Source organism: Nothobranchius furzeri, chromosome 3 (genome assembly GCF_043380555.1).
Source record: "Nothobranchius furzeri strain GRZ-AD chromosome 3, NfurGRZ-RIMD1, whole genome shotgun sequence".
Lineage (NCBI taxonomy): Eukaryota > Metazoa > Chordata > Actinopteri > Cyprinodontiformes > Nothobranchiidae > Nothobranchius > Nothobranchius furzeri.
Window position 1 is genome coordinate 46,598,287 of NC_091743.1, and position 17,399 is coordinate 46,615,685.

At 42.6% G+C, this 17,399-nt stretch overlaps 1 protein-coding gene across 2 annotated transcripts in view; it reads right to left on the minus strand.

The window, feature by feature from the left end:
* dstyk (dual serine/threonine and tyrosine protein kinase) overlaps positions 1-16,305 on the minus strand; it is a 41,441-nt gene extending 25,136 nt beyond the window's left edge. For both annotated transcript variants that reach the window (XM_015959870.3, XM_054748927.2), the window contains exons 1-2: positions 15,881-16,305; positions 8,390-8,799 (exon numbers count right to left, since the gene is read on the minus strand). In XM_015959870.3, coding sequence (XP_015815356.1) covers positions 8,390-8,799; positions 15,881-16,079 — 609 coding nt within the window. In that variant the 5' untranslated portion in view covers positions 16,080-16,305. The remainder of the gene's footprint in view (positions 1-8,389; positions 8,800-15,880) is intronic.
* Between the last annotated feature and the right edge of the window lie 1,094 nt (positions 16,306-17,399).

A 17,399-nucleotide genomic window follows, 5' to 3' on the forward strand; every position in this document is an offset into this window, starting at 1 on the left:
GATGCTGATTTGTGGAAGCTGTGCCTGTATATATGATGACCTTTTAACCTCCACAGGGCTCTTGCTGGGGAAAATTTTCCCCCGGCAATGAAATGCAACGAGAGGAGGGAAATAATCCATCTATTGTGACATAAAAACCTCAGAAGTTTCCTCTCAAAGCCACAATATCTGCTTTGCAGCACAGATCTGCTGGCAGGTTTAAGTCTGGACAACGACTAAATCATTTCAACACAATCATGTTCTGTCTGCTCGTCTAAAATGCTTTACGTCCTTCAGATAAACAAACGCAGACAGTACAAATCAGCAGATTAACAAACTAAAGCTTCAAATTCATCACACGCTACTTCTGTTTCTAATCACATAAATATTTGTGGTGTTGGGAATGCCTTTGATGGGGCTGGAAAAAAAAGCAAAAGGACACATAAAAGAGAGACGTAAAGACATTTTCTTAAGCCTCAGTTACAAAAAGAAAACATCAACAAACGCAGACTGATAAATAGTCTGAGGGAGAAAAGAGGCAGAAATGAGCAACAGCCAAACAAAGGAGACAGTCAGTCCCGTCTCCAAGAAACAGGCAGCGAGTCTGCATGAGCAGTCTCTTTGGAACAAAGATCGCCTGCAAACATTTGTTCATGACCAATCAAAATCAATGCAGCGTTTGAATTCATGCGGCCCGTTTCCAATAACAACTCTTCAACATGATCTCCGTGGAGTTTGAAGTCACTGCTCTGTTTTAAAGGCTCTCACTGTTCCTGTGACCAAAGTCTGATGCAACATAAACGTAATGAAACTAGGAGTTTAATCTATCGACATATTTGAGGAGTGACTGTTAATATCACAGCCCGTTGTTAACAAGAGGATAGACTTCTATGACTTTGTGCCTGTCTGCATGAATATATTTTTAGAAACATGGAGGGGGGGTTGTCTCCGTCATGCTCTCATGGTAAAATTGAGGTTGAAGTAAGAGTTAAACTCCAATGTGCTGAGAAGCTAATTAGCAGGTCAGCTTTCGTGTGCAGGCCTCTAAGGCACGGTGCTGTGACTCTAGCAGAACGGTGAGAATACCACAGCCAGCAGACAGATTCTGTAGCTTTACTTATTGCCCACATGGCCCCGACTTGTTCATTCAGCAGGAACCCAAAGCCCAACAGCAGGCTTCATCAGCCGGCTTACGCTTTACAGATTATGGTTTTCGCTGAAGCAAACATCCATCATGAAGAAAGAACTAAATATTGACTTTATCTATGATAAATTTTCAGTTATTAAAAATGAAAGTCCTGAAGGAACGGCTGCTACCTCTGTCTCCAGGGTTTTAAACTCAGATCATCTTATGCTAATGTTCGGCCATTTTGGTAATTGTTTTAAATTTATGGTGTGTGTTTAAGATACTGCAAAATCTCTCCCAATCTCTTGGCACTAAGAAGAGCTGTTGTGAACGACTCTCGACTACCAACAAATAAAAATTTAGCTCAGTATCTGTAAACCTGATTGAGTAGCCATTCTCCACCCATTCATTTTCCACTGCTCCTCTGAGGTTGGGTCGCAGGGGGCAACAGTTCAAGGAGAGAAGCCCTGATATGCCTCTCCCCAGCTCCCTGCGAGGGATCCCACGGCGGCCTTAGGGGGTTTCTTCCTAGTGGGAAATGCCCGGAAGACCTGCAGGAGGCAGTGACCAGGAGGGATCCTAATCAAATGTCCAAGCCTGCTTAGGAGCAGCAGCTCTACTGTGAGCTCCACCTAGATGATGGAGCTCCTGACATCATGTCTAACCCTTATTTCACACTGGATGCATCAGCGGCGCAGAACGTCAGCAGAATGTCACCGCTTCAAATTGAATCCATTATTGTCTATGGAGTGTTTCAAACCAGTCGCGACATGGCAATTTTCAGGCGCGTTCCAAAAGCAGCTTGTTGCGCTGTGCCGCTAAAGATAGGATCGGGTTCTATTTTTGCAGCGAGCCACTTCTGGGACACATCAATTTCTGCAGTTAACACAGGGCAAGACAGGAAATCACACAAAGTTTCAGAGTAAAACCCCAAGTAATCTTCTAAATAAAAGACTATTGTAGCAATGCAATTTTATATTTATGTAGATTAAGTCAAAACGTGACCTAACGACTTATTTACTCCCAGCATCATTCGAGAAGTGAAGTCGTGGTTTTGAGGCTTGAAATCTGGCAATGGAGAGGAACATCATATATGGCATCAACAGCGCTATCGAGTGTGATTTCCTTCTTTTTGGTGTAACGTCATAAAGGAGCTGTTCCACCGAAGGTTATTTACCCTCTCTCTCCTCAGGAAGAACTAATCTGCATGAGACTGCCTCAAGGTCATGCATTTGTTTCTAAACTGTTTCTTCCTTCCAGCTCAAGAGAAGAATGAAGACAAAGGACTCTTTCTTTTAATTAATCAGAAGAACTCTGTTTTAATAAAGCTAATCAAACAAAGTGTTAGTCCAATAATAAAATGTGAACCAATCTGTGAAATGACAATGTTATGATCAGTAGTTTTTAATAAGTAATATAACTTTAAACTAGCTGCACTGGACATTCTCATCCACGTGATGTTAAGTCACATGACACATTTCCTTTTTCTGATCCAATCAGAACCTTCCAGATCTGACGCGAGGCGTGGTTTGTTGGTGCTTGGTAAATCTGTCCTTTTTTGATTCGACCGTAAATCAAAACATCCAAAGTAAAAAACTATGCCCACGTCATCTTAAACTTCCGTTCAAAGCGTTCTAGAGAAGTTGTCGGAGTGGCCAATCTGTAACTTTCCTCTTCAGCCGAAAGAACCAACGACAAGCTGGATTAAATCTGTTTAATGTTCCACCTGCTGCAATGGTTCCTCTCAGAATAAAAGCTGAACCATCACGAACCATTTTTGGGTCTTGCTAGATGCCAGTAAACTGTCTTGACCAGGAAGTATCTCATAAGCCTGGTCTGGTCGGCAATCGCTGCTTTTTCTACTGGGTTCGGTTCCAGAGGAGGTCAAGCTGGACCTCGACATTCCTGATCTAACGGGGACTTCCGCCAAGGGTACGCAGACCGACAGAATGGCGTCTCAATGTGTTATAAATCTCCAAACCAAAGCTTAGGGTGAAACACCATTTTCACTCCCATCAGAACTAATCGTTTCTCCGGATTTGCTGGTTCTGAACAACATTCCACACACCATCCATCTAGCCTCATTCACACAGAGATCCACTCATCACACAGAGTGTTTAGTGTTTAAAGTTAGTCTAGTTTTAATTTGTTTAGAAATAAATCTTTTAACTTTTAAAAACTTGACTCTCTTTCTTTTGTCTCTGAGTTAATACGAAGTGGTTACATAATCCCTGCAATAAAAAGTTCCAATCTTCTGGTTTAAATTATCCAAAGATCCATAAGATTGATTTCATATTTCCTATGGAATCTCACATTTTATGGTTCATTAAATAATATGTAAATTTAATTGTTACATTGGTTTAATGGCAGATGACACAAACAAACTAAGACCTTTTTAGTCTTTAGGGATTTTGTGATCTTGTGAGTCCAGCGAGGAGCATGGCAGAGAAGCTGAAATTCTCTTGGTGTGTACTGGCGCACCGTGAAACTTGCTAGTAAACCATTCAGCGCCACTGACGCCTCCAGTGTGAAGTAGTGGTCAAATGAAGGCATTGACATGAAATAACTACTTTTGTTTCCCAAAAAGAGGTTTTACTTTCCCTAAATGACTCTAACGCTGTAAAAATGCTTCACTAAAGCCTGCGTGACTAAAAGACTTGAACAACTACTGCTGGCTGAGTGTCTGTTTTTGTTCACAAACATATCCTCTGACGATGAAGTTGTGCATCCAAACAACAAAACTGTTGGATTAAAAACTTATAACACAAAAAGCTTGATTTAAGCTTTAAGTAAAGCTATAATCTAGTATTTTAGTTTCAGACTCCCAGAATGTATTTGTCACCATGGTGACTGTATCCCAGGCAAAAAAAGGGGTTTGAGATCTTCTCCTACATGACCCAGTCATGTGAATCGCACCAGACCAGTAGCATTACGTAAGGAGGTTGGATGGGTGGGCGGCCCAGCCCCAGGCACAGCTCAGCCCAGTTTCTTGGACTGTGTGATGCTCGTTGAAGGGCTTGGGTTTAAAAGATTAGAGGCCAATTTCCAAGTGTCCCACATGACAGGAATGACTAGAATCCTCACACCACATCAAATCACTTCACCCTCAAACCATACTGGGATTTTTAGGTCAGAAGTGATTCAACATCCCTTTTATTCCCATAAAACCCTAAGTTATGTTAGAGAGGCAAATACAGGGAGAAAACTATTAGAGTTTTTCTACACAGCACGAGAGAACAAGTAAATAGGAGAAAAAAAAACCTCAGTGACCCAGGAAATAATCCGCTCTGCTCTGTAATCTGTTATTCTGAGCTGAGCCATGTGAGCACAAACTTGTCTAACAGACACAAAAAAAATGTATGCATATTTTCCTTTTCCAGCTAAGGGAAAAACTGCCTCCCACAAATAAACAAATCAAAACAATCTGAAGAGACTGAGCCATAAAGTCCCAAAAACTCTTTACAAAATAATTTAATACACATTAAAAAAGATCATTAAGAAGCAGCAAGTCACTGTCACCAACTCATTACTGTTTAATCTATTTTCTGAAGTATTATGTAATTATAACTTCTAAGGCTGCACCCTCTTATCTTCTTCCATTCTAATAAAATCCTAAAACATCATTTTACACATTTTCAAAATTAAAAAGGACATTTTTTAAGTTTTAGAAGCAGAAATCAATAAACCATCTTTGTACGTTTGTTCGGTGTAATCCGTCAAACGTGCCTGGTTCTTTTCTAAACACAGCTTAGTAAAGATTTGTTTTTACCTTTTAAGCTGACAATTGTTGGCAAACACTCCGTTTAGTCCCTGGAAGAACGAAATTTTGAATTCAAGAAAATGGGGCGGGAAAAGCCATTTTCTAATCCCATCTGTTATATGCCATGGATTTCACATATGATGTCCATGAATTTTAAACACATTCTGATGTCAAGAAAGTGCTTAATGGGGCAAAATTTATTTTAGGTTTTGTGTGAAAATACGACCAGGACTACAAATGTGCATCACCTAACTGACGTCTTCGAACCAGACATAAAGGAAAACAATGGCAAAGTTTAGCGAACTTTGAATCCTTCATCTAGGATGAAAGAACCACCATAAATCTTGCCATGTGGTAAGTAGCAGCTATACTAGGGCACAGGAGATTCTGTGGTGATGTCATGATAAATGATAAATGACCCACACTTGTATAGCGCCTCTCAGAGTAAGAACTCCAAAGTGCTTTACACTACAGTGTATCATTCATCCATTCACACACACATTCACACACCAATGGTGATGAGCTACGATGTAGCCACAGCTGACCTGGGACACACTGACGGAGGCGAGGCTGCCAAGCACAGGCACCACCTGTCCCTCCGACCACCAGCTGGCAAGGTGGGTAAAGTTACTTGCCCAAGGACACAACAGCAGAATTCTCTGTCCGGAACCGGGATCGAACCAGCAACCTTCTGATTACTGGACTCTACCTGTTGAGCTTCTGCCGCCCGTCATATATGCGACGTACCGACGTCTGATTTGTAGTCATATGGATTAGGAACTTTTACAATCCGGAGTATGTGACAGGTGTGGTCGAAACACACATTGATAATTTTCATTTAAATTGAAGTACATCATAGTTGTCATTCAAGGTGTAAACTAGCTATTTTAGCCCCACTGACTTGCGTTCATTTTTTCAATCTTCCGGGGTCCCATGAGACTTCATAGGCATAAATATCACCACTCATACAAATATGATCAGGAAAGAAAGAAAGAAAACGATCTTTTACATAGTGACTCTCGAGATAAAAATCTAGAGGCGCTTCACAAGAACAAACATTTTTTGTAAATTTTACAAAAAAATTGTTATGATTAAGAATATGGCTAAAATGAGAAAGGAAGAAAATGTGAATAAAAAAGGGAAAGAGAAAATAAATAGGAAAAGGGGGGAAATCAGTAGATGCTGGGAAAAGCAGAGTTGATAGAAAGAGCAGAATAAGGAGAGGGTGGTGATGAAGGTCATACAAAAGCCAGCTTGAACAGGTGGGTTTTCAGCTGCTTTTTAAAGGAGTCCACTGAGTCCACAGATCTCAGGCTCAGAGGGAGAGAGTTCCAGAGTCTGGGGGCCACAGCAGCAAATGATCTGTCACCTTTGGTCTTTAGCCTGGTGCTGCACAACCAGTAGGCTTTGATCACTGGACCTCAGGGACCTGCTGGGGGTGCAGGGACTAAGAAGATCACCAGTGTATGGTGGTGCTTGTACATGTAAGGCCTTAAAAACCAGATCCAGGATATTGAAATTAACTTTGAAGTTAACCAGCAGCCAGTGAAGCTGGAGGAGAAGCGGGTTGATGTGGGTGTACTTTGACGATTTGGACAGAAGCCCGGCACAGGCATTCTGAACCACTTGCAGCCGGTTGGGACACCATGGGTAAAGCAGGGCGTACACTGTGCGACTTTTTCACTTTTTGAGCCGATTTTCCACTCGTGCGAGAAGCCAAAAGATCGGGGCGAGTTTTGCGCTGAGCGTCGTGTAGTATACAGGGGGTTACGACAGGCGATTAACACCACGTGACCAGCTACCGATCAGCAATTGTGAGCTTGCACGGACTTCTGGAGTGTTTATTTGCTTGTTCCTCGTGAGGGTTGAAGCGACGCAGCGTGCGGCTGCAACCGCTCACGGCGCATGCGCAATCATGCATCAACACCGCTCACCTGCTATTTCCCTAATAACACATTGTTCGTTTTTATTTCTTAACGTTTTTTTTACACACATTGACAAGGATTGTCAAGAAAGCGTGTCTGTCGTGTTCATGTCAAAGTAAACTGATCACAAAACACAGATTTACTTTCTTTATTTCGTTTTCCTCATCCAACCTCCATAAATCCCTGTGTGTCCTCCTGCAGCACTCCCGAAGGACAACGTCTGACGTGTTGTGTAAAAACTGCTATTTCTAGCATATTTTTTAGGCCCGACGTGTTGCTATCAGACGTACAGTGTGAACAGTCAGGTTGCATCCGAGAACTGGGTCGTACAGTGTGAGCACATGACTTGTGAGATCTGCCCTGCGAGGAAGTCGTACAGTTTGAGCTGAAGCCGAGTGCTACGAGTGAAAAAGTCGCACAGTGTCCGCCCAGCGACCACAGAGAATAAACGCTCAGACAGATAAGAGGAGAACCACTCTGGAGAAGTTCCAGACAGGCCTACCCACTCACCCAGCCTCTCCAGTAGCAGGTGATGGTCAACAGTGTCAAAGGCTGCAGTCAGGTCCAGCAGGACCAGAACAGAACAGTCCCCTGCATCACTGTGGGTCAGAAGGTCATTAGAGACCCTAAGAAGAGCTGTTTCAGTAGAAAAAGCTCTACGAAAACCTGACTGGAAGCTATCATAGATGTTATGTTCATCAAGAGCAGCTGTGAGTTGTTTAGCCACAACCTTTTCCAAGATCTTGGAGATGAACGGAAGTTTAGAGATGGGTCTGAAGCTGCTATGGAGAGAGGGGTCAAGACTCGTTTTTTAAGAAGCGAGTGGATTACAGCGTTCTTAAAGTAAGCAGGGACCTGACCAGAGACCAGAGAAGCATTAATTATAGAGAGCACGCTGGGACCGATGGACTGAAAAGCATTTTCAAACAAGGAAAAGGGTAAGATGTCGAGGGGGCATGGAGAGGTCTTCATAGGGTTAACTAGTTTGGTTAACTCAGGCAAAGAAGGGCATGGCCAATTGCTAATGGTCGAATAATTTGTGGGCCAGGCCACTGTGAAACGATCCAGTGCTCCTGAGGGCCAGTTTGATTCTTTTTTTTCTTTTATATAGAATTAATTTATTTAATCTTTATTTAACCAGAAAGATTTCATTGAAATTAAAACTTATTTTTTAAGGAAGACTTGGTCAAGATAGGCAACAGCAAGGATCAAAACAAGGTTACTATGAACCTAAACAAAAATAATATTGTTATAAGTAAATAAATCTGTTCTGTTGCAAAGATTATATTAAATATACAAATGTTGAGGATCTGGTCCACCAACGTCAAGAACTGAGATTTAAACAGCCTTTTGTCTGATCAAACTCAGGAAAATGTCCTTCAGTGAAAACTAAAGATGCCACTTTATGTCACAAACCTTCAGCTTTTATCAACACCTTCCAACTATAAATCAATAATCGGTGGAAAATTTTCAACCAAAAGTGCAGAAAATCCCTCTAAAGTGTCATGGTTCATGAACAGACAGATGAAAAGGATTTAGAGCTCTGTCTGGCTCCAGGTTTGTGTCAGACTGAGGATGTGGTGTGAAGCCATGGCCTACCTGAAGCAGAGGATGGTGCAGAGTGATTTCCAGCTCTGCCAGCCTGTGAGCAGGGTCCTCACACTCCTCGTGAATCTCCAGGTCTTCCTGGGGAACCGTGTCCCACCGGCCTCGGTTAGCAGCTAACTGGTGCACAAGTTCGTACTGACCGGGCAGCGCCAAGCTGAGCCGCGTTTGTCTCCCATGGGTGAAACACAGCTTCCTCCTCTTACAGATGATCCCCTGGACTCCATGGCAGGCCTCTCCAAGCTCCGTGCCCAGCGGCAACAACCTCTCCCCCAGGAGACAGTTGAGCAGCTGATAGCGGGCAGCGCAGTCCTGGCCCAGAACCAGGATGTACGGGGCAGCGCCCACGGTGCTGCGTAGGAACTCTTCTTCATGACTCGGGAAAGAGATGCAGCTAAGCTGAACTGTTGGGTGAGTGGGAGATTAAAAGAGAAAATAAATGAACAAATGTAAGTTGTTGTGCCTGTGAACTGTCGGCACTGTTACATTTGGGGAGTAAATTCAGTGTATAAATCATAAATTATTAATAATCTGGAATCATTCTGTGGGTTTATTTTAATTTCCAGGTCAAACTCCAACATGTGGACCACTTAGAAGATTCAGTTGAGCTCTTGTAAAATTAGACATAATCCTCTGGGATGCTGAGTCACCATCTAAGACAATTATTTAACAAAGAGGCAACAACAGCAGCAGACACCAACACAGTTTCACTTTAACACAAACCTACCATATGTTTCCTCATCTGACCTTTGGACCCATCATGAGGTTTTAATGCTGCAGCTAATGACAAAAATGTAACGAGCCTTTTTGTCAAACTAGATAAATCCATCAAACATTCACACTGAGTCAAGTCAAACTCAGGTCAGAAACGGACTGCTTTACTTCACTGTTTAAATCACGTGTCAGACACAAGGCTCGCGGGACAGATGTGGCCCGCGAGATAAATATCAAAAATATATTAAAACTGAACCGCTGGCCGATTTTACCGCAAAGACTACAACTCCCATGATGCCTTACGGCGTTAGCGCGAAGCCGAAGTGCCCCCTCCTTTGTGTTTTTTTTCCAGCGTCTGCTGCTGGTGTCTGCAGCTCCGCTGTCTCGGACAAACTAAACACTCCTCTCGCTCAGCGCCGAGTTTACTCAGCTATTTGCCAACGTTGAAGCCCAGAAACGGAGATTTTAACCGCTCAGTGATGTGTTCACGACTGAAGGAGAAAGTTTTCCAACTAACATCCAGACAGAGCTGATATAACACCAGCGAGCAGCGACACGCTCAAACCAGCATGACTCTGTGGCTGCTGTCGTTTTGCAGTTTATCTGTAGTGCTGCAGATAGATGAATAGAATAGAAAATCCTTTTATTGTTCCTCAGTGGGGAAAGCTAGATGTCACAGCAGCGATGACACTTATTACAGGAGAAAAAAAGGAGAATAAAAAATAGGAAAAATGAATAAACAAGAAAACACAAATAGATTAAAAAAATTCTGAATATACCACAAGTAATGAATACCACTGATGCGTTTTATTTAAAATTGACTTGCTCGTGTGTAATTTGATTATTGCACATTCAGTTTTAATGCAAAAATAAGTTTCTTTCCAAATTAAAAGGTTCAAAATTGTATATGTTGATAAAGAAAATGTGCAAATTTGACGTCACTTTTTCAAAAAATTTTAAGTTTGGCCCGCGACTTCGTCCCAGATTTTCATTTCGGCCCAGTGTGAATTTGAGTTTGACACCCCCATCCATAAAAGAACTTCAGCTCTTAGACTGATCCAATCTGGATAATAACCTTAATATTACAGATTTAAATCACAAGCTCCACTAATATGTTATCATGACCCCCCAAAACCAAATTAACATTACGACAATTTTTAGAGTCAGTATTGGCCCACAACGAGTTTGTGATGCCAGGATTTTAGCATGAAAACATCTGAAAATATTTTAGGAGCAACCACATTGGAGGGTTACAGAGTTCAACTTCAATCAGAAAATGTGTCAATCCAAATTAGTAGTTAAAGGTTGAGGGGAGGATAACTGTCAATCATTCTGGTGAACAATTCACACAAGACCACCGTTGACGTGCTCGTTGCTGGGTAGTTTTCCCTTCCCACACATGCGCAAAGTGAAGGTTGGTCTTCCCACAGACGCCTCTGTCGCTGGTTTTCTGCTCGACAGGTAAGCTAAAGTTTGGCATGCTATTTGGAGAAATTCATTTCAGATTACTGCTAGAAGAAGTTAGCCGAAAGGCCGGCAGCTACTTGTAAACAGAGCGTGCATGAGGATAACTGGGCGTTCTGGCTCAGGCGCATTTTTGTTTTAAACGTGGAGAGAGCACTTATTTCCTGAAATTCAGAAACAACTTCCACCATACCTTTAATTTACAAAGGGGAAGGCAAGTATTCAGAAACTGTCAATTTTTCATTCGTTTATGTTGCAACTATTTGATAAAATCAATTAAATTCATTTTTTCTTCATTAATGCATACACAGCACCTCATATTGACAGAAAAACAGAATTTTAGAAATGTATGCAGATTTCTTAATAAAGACTCTTTGCTCAGTATTTAGTGGAAGCACCTTTTGTGCTAATAAAGTCATGAATCTTCTTGATAAAGATGCAACAAGTTTCTTAGAGCTGGCTTTGGGGATCCTCTCCAGGTGTGTCAGGTTGGATGGTGAACGTTGGTGGACGGCCATTTTTAGGTCTCTCCAGAGATGCTCAATTGGGTTTAAGTCAGGGCTCTGGCTGGGCCATTCAAGAACAGTCACAGAGTTGCTGTGAAGCCACTCCTTTGTTATTTTAGCTGTGTGCTTAGGGTCATTGTCATGTTGGAATGTAAACCATCTGCCCAGTCTGCGGTCCTGAGAACTCTGGAGAAAGTTCTTGTCCAGGATATCCCTTTCATCATTCTGTCCCTGCAGCTGAAAAACACCCCAACAGCAAGATGCTGCCACCGCCATGCTTCACTGTGGGGACTGTATTGGAGAAGTGATGAGCAGTGTCTGGTTTTCTCCACACATACCGCTTAGAATTAAGGCCAACAAGTTCCATCTTGGTCTCATCAGACCAGAGAATCTTATTTCTCACCATCTCAGGGTCCTTCAGGTGTCTTTTTTAGCAAACTCCATGCAGGCCTTCATGTGTCTTGCACTGAGGAAAGGCTTCTGATGAGCCACTCTGCCATTAAGTCCTGACTGGTGGAAGGCTACAGTGATGGTTGACTTTCTACAACATTCTCCATCTCCTTAGCCTAGTGAACTAGACCAAATTCTTGCTTTGCAAAGTTTGGTCTAGGAACGCCCCACTGGAACCTCTGCAGCCCCAACAGGATTCTGGCTGGCCAATAACAGCTCTCTAGAGGGGTTTCAAACACATAAAGAGCTGTGATTGGTAGGGCTGTAGCGAAGCCTCGACGAAGTCGACGGCTCGATTCTAAAAATTTGTCAACGTCAGATCCGGAAGTCGACGCACCGCGCCCACTTGTTGCATCCCCAGGAGTTTGTAAATAGAGGAGGAATCTGCCTGTTTTTCCTGTAGTTCGCTCTCTTCTCCGCCTTCACTAACATCTCCGCCAAATACCGAAGACCCGGAACAACGTCCGTCCACTACTAGATTATTTTCCTGTTTTGCCCCTTCGTCTCCCGGCAACGGACAACAACTTCCGGGGTCAGATGCGCTGCTTCGTGTCTATCGCAGATGTAGAAAGTCACCGGGAGCGCTTCTCCCTTCATTAAGGAGCTTCTTTCAGACATGAGGAGAGCTGTTTTGGTGGTAGCAGTCTCTCCTCCGTGCTGGTCTGTTTGCTGCTGGGTGTTTTTGGTTTATTTAAACTTGGTAACTTGAACTTAACGTTGGTAAAGCTACTGTTAGCATCTTCGCTAACAGCTTCTTGCGTTGGGATAAGCTGTTACGTTTTGGTTTAGAGTTCATCTTTTTTGTGGTGTAGATCTCCCTTTTATTACATTTAGAGTGTTGTGGGTTTTCGGTTTAGTGTAAAATATCACCTGAGTTTGGTTTAACCCGTAACACCACTCGCCTCACGCACATAAGTGACCAAAACAAAGCAGCATGGAGACACTCACTCTTCTACCACCTCTCAGGCAGCAGCCTGCACTCCCAAGTTCTACACGTCACCAGAACATAACCAACCGCAACACAATAAAAGCAGTGTTATACAAAATGGAAGGCCTGTAGTGTTTATTCTCTTACAGTAAGAATTTATCAATTTTTTTGAGGAATTTATTTGAGATTTTCTGGTTTTTGTTAATTGTGCAATAGAAAAATAATCATTAGATTAATTTTCTAAATAGTCATTAGAATAGTCGACTATTCGATAAAATAATCGTCAGAATAATCGTTTTAAAAATAATCGTTTACCCCCAGCCCTAGTGATTGGTCCATAATGGTGGGCCAATCATAGTGCTCTATCTGCTTAGTGAACATATCACAGAGCTTTATCCACTTTGTGGGCCAATCAGGGCACTCTATATGCCTGGTGGGTGGGATGATGCAACAGTGAAAAAGAGTATGTCACTTTCATTGTCCAGTAGCATGCGGAGATCATTTGAAAGACAACGGTAGAACCCGCCCCACAACCGAGAGCCGTCAATAGAACGTTGCCAGACTAAATAATGCATTTATTTAGTCTAGCTTGCCAGGCTACCATCTCCTCACTGCATCTCTGGAGCTCAGCCACAGCGGTCTTTGGGTTCTTCTTTACCTCTCTCATCAAGGCTCTTCTCCCAGTAGCTCAGTTTGGCCAGATGACCTGCTCTAGAAAGGGTTCTGGTCGTCCCAAACATCTTTCAAATGGAAAGCACCCGAGTTAAATGTCACTTCACTGCAAAGGGTCTGAATGCTTAGGACCATGCGATATTTCCGGTTTTCTTTTTTAATAAATCTGCATACATTTCTAAACTTGTGTGATTTTCTGTCAATACGGGGTGCTGTGTGTACATTAATAAGGGAAAAAATGAATTGAACTAATTTTACAAAATGGCTGCACAATAACAAAGAGTGAAAAATTGATGGGTGTCTGAATACTTTCGGTACCCACTGTACATCCTTATGGTTTCATTACTCAAACACGATTTTTAAATCGGTTTGAACAAATTAGAAGTATGTGGTTTATGCTGTAAATAGTGTATCAGACAAATAAAAAATACATGACACAAAGGCTCCTGAAGAGACAACCAGAGGTTATTTTTTCTGACCAATCAGAAGGCCTGAAAGTTAAGCAACAGTTGGGCAACTAACCCTGATTGCTTGGTGTATTTGGAAATGCATCATCAATGTGCAAAGTAAACATGGTTATAATTCACAGGTAATTATGTGTTGTACATCAATCAATGCTCTCCATTATAATAATAGATTTGTCTAATGATTATCTGATGGACGCTTGCTCCCCTTGATGCCCACAGACGGTTTAGATGATGATGTCTGAAATGCTAAAAGACATGAAGAGGTTTGTAAAAATCATGGTGGCAAAACAGAAAGTGGAAACTACAGTAAAACCCAAGAAATCAAATTACCAATGTAACAGAATAGTGACCGTTTAAATGTACATTTAAAAGTACTATATAAGTACATTTCACTGCGTTTTACACATTTATTTAAACAGGTGAAGTTTAGATAGGATTATTTTACAGGCAGCAGAAGTTCTGTGAAGAAAATAAAGATGCACCAGTCATGGTTCTGAGGGCTGATTTTTGACCTGTCTACCATTTTTAGGCAATTCTGTGGGTGGGTTAAGTGTCTAGCCCAACCAAGGACACAGCGACACTCGAACCTGCAACCATCTGATTATGAGGCGAGCACTTAACTCCCGGGCCACCGTCGCCCCAAAGACAAAGTGATATGCAAACCCTTTTATCTTGTGAAAATGCAGAGAATGATCATCATAATCCATTAAACCCCCCTTTTATTTTTGCATAAACAACTGTGCAAAGCTCCTGGATCAGAAACCCATCAGCCCCTAAACATGGTTGGGTTTTACAGCCGAGTGGATATCATGACATGGGCTGTCTCTCCCCTCTGCTCTTCTCCCTATACACCAACAGCTGCAACTCCAACCACGAGTTTGTCAAGCTTATCAAGTTTGCAGACGACACCACCATCATTGGACTCATCCCTGATGGGAATGAGTCTGCCTATGGAGGTGGAAAGGCTGGTATCCTGGTGCAGCCACAACAACATGGTGCTAAACACCCAGAAGACAGTGGAGGTTGTTGTGGACTTTTAGGACGCACACAGCCCCCCCCCCAAAAAAAAATTACCCTGTCTGACGCCCATCATGATGGTGGGCACATGTCGCTTCCTGAGCACCAACAGGCAGCTGAAGAAATTCAACCTGCCAGCACAGTTGATGAGGCAGTTCTACACCACAGCCATCGAGTCCATCCTCACCTCTTCAATCACTGTGTGGTATGCTGGAGCCACCACCAGGGACAAGATGAGGCTGCAGCGTGTTGTACGTTATGCTGAGAAGGTCATTGGCTGCAAACTCTCCTCCATACAGGAGCTGTAACACTTCCACGATATTGAGGGGTGCAGGTCGAATAACAGCTGACCCGTGTCACCTGGACACAGTCTCTTTGACTCTCTCCCATCTGGCAGGAGGCTCAGATCCATTCGAACCAGAACCTCTCGCCATAAGAACAGTTTCTTCCCCTATGCTATTGGACTCATAAACGACAATCCTAGGACTGCCCACTCTAGTCGCTTTGTTCCAGTCACATGACCTGGTGGTGTGTTTGTACCGATGGTTTGTACCTGAACTGATGACTGTACGATGCTCATGGCTGCAATGGCTTGGCTAGTGGCCACAGTGTGCTGCAGTGGTGAGCACAGAAACCCAGACACAGATCCTGGTTGTTTCTGACGCCGATGAACATTTGCTAGTTAAAGTTAATATTCTAATGAGAACCTAAATGCAGAAGCAATGAAGGGGGTTGAAGCTAAATATAAAACTAGAAATTCTCTGTTGACTTTCTCCACTGCTGTCAGAAGATCTCCAGGCCAACAGTTAATTCAACACTGAAATAAAAACGATCTTTCTCATCTCTGATCATGCAGATCACCATTCCTCTCTGAGCAGACGCATCTCTTAAATAAACATCCAGTGTTTGGTGTTTCTCAGCATGGGTTTGTATCACATAAATAAACACATGCACACAGAGAGGAGTGAATAGTTAACCGAATACAAACAGAAGCACAGATAAAAGAGAAGAATTTCTGATTTTCAACCAACTTGCGCAGAAACCTTAGCACGATTTGAAGCTCTTTAAGTCTTCTCGTGCTTTTCAGAGGGGGTTTAATCTCCTTCCATGGCTGGAATGAATGAATTTATCCCTTCAGCATGCAACTTGGCACCAGCAACCATTTCTTATTATTTTTACCTCTGGCTAAAACAGTTGGATCCAGGATTAGAAATGGTCAGGCACCTGATTTGACAGATGTTGCTGAGGCACATGTGTTCAGACTCACCTGCCTCCAGAGACGCTGAATCTGAGCTGATGGTTGACGCACAGGCGTTGCTGTAGTTCTGTCTGATTTCTCGGAAGAAGACGTGAGTTTCCTTCAGGTTCTTCTTCAGCAGTATGGAGTGTTTGTTGTAGCTGCTGAACACTCTCGTTAGCTCCCGGGCTAAAGGGGGTGTTTTTTGTTGTTGTACGTTTCCTTCCATGGTGGTAAACAGGTCGCCTTGATGTGATTTAATGCTTCAAGCAGACGATCGTCCTCTTATCACACCTCTTATTTGGTTACTAACTAGTTCGTTATCATGTTGTCCTCCCACCTGGCGATGCTTTGTTAAACAAATCAATACTTCAATGAATGGTGGTGTAGAAATAAATATCTCTAACGTGAGTGTATCATTAGTAAACAGTACCTTTAGTCTCTGGGGTCAGAGATGGACGTGAGTTGTTTCACGCAACAAACATCCATTAAGTTACATATTTACTTATTTATTCGTTGTCCTAAAAATACAGTGGGAAATATGAAACTGTGGCGTTTTAAAGGCACCCTCTGGAGACTGGGATGTTGTTCCAACCACTAAGCTAACTCTAAATGTTTGCGACCTAGCTATGGTCAGCAGACGTTAGCGCTGCTAGCCTGAGGACATCTCCAGTCCGTCTCCACCTTGGCCTGCCGCTGCAAACATGCTCTTCAAATTAATAAAAACTGCCCAGAGAACAGCTGCCCGGTCCATGCAGCCAACTGACATGAACAAAAAACAGCCTCAAAACATCGTAGGTCCTCTCCCAACGAGCTCCGTGGGGAAAAGGCTCCTAACCGGAGAGAATATGGCGCGAGGAGAAGCCAGAATAAATCCTCCACCTCTGCTGGAGAGCGACAACACAGCTAACAGCGTCTTTTCCGCCTTTCAGAGCTGAAGGAAGAGCAGATAGGTTTGTCGCAGGACGAGGTGTGTCTCCGAATCGAGTCACATAGCTGAGCAAAGAGCAGGCAATCACAGCAAAAACAAAAATTCAGACCACAGAGCGAGGGATTAAAATGGGCGGGGCTAGGTGGCGCGCTGCTATCTGGGAAATGTAGGCTCACACCACTACTAGCTAGGCCAGTTTCCGAACAACCATTTCTATTCACTTTATTTTTGCTGTTGTGAACAGATGTGCAAGCATCCGCGCCTGCAGTTAGCAATCTTCTCCAAATCACTATTTCATTATCTGGAGAAAATCAGACTGTTTTGTCTCGTTATCTGAAGAAATCAGGCTCATGTTTTCTAGTGATCACAAGATGATTATAAAGACGAAAATAATGGTTCTGATGTTATTGTCAGTTTAATTGCTTTACTCCTTTACTATAGTGTTTATTGTTATTTCTAAATAATGCATATTTATCATGAAAAACTATTTTCTAAATCATATAACTAAACATATTAACCTGTTTTCTCAAGATAATGACATGAATAAACAATTTTCACCACAGAAACAGCTTTATCTTGTGATAATGTGGTGAAAATAACATCTAAACATTGCTACTC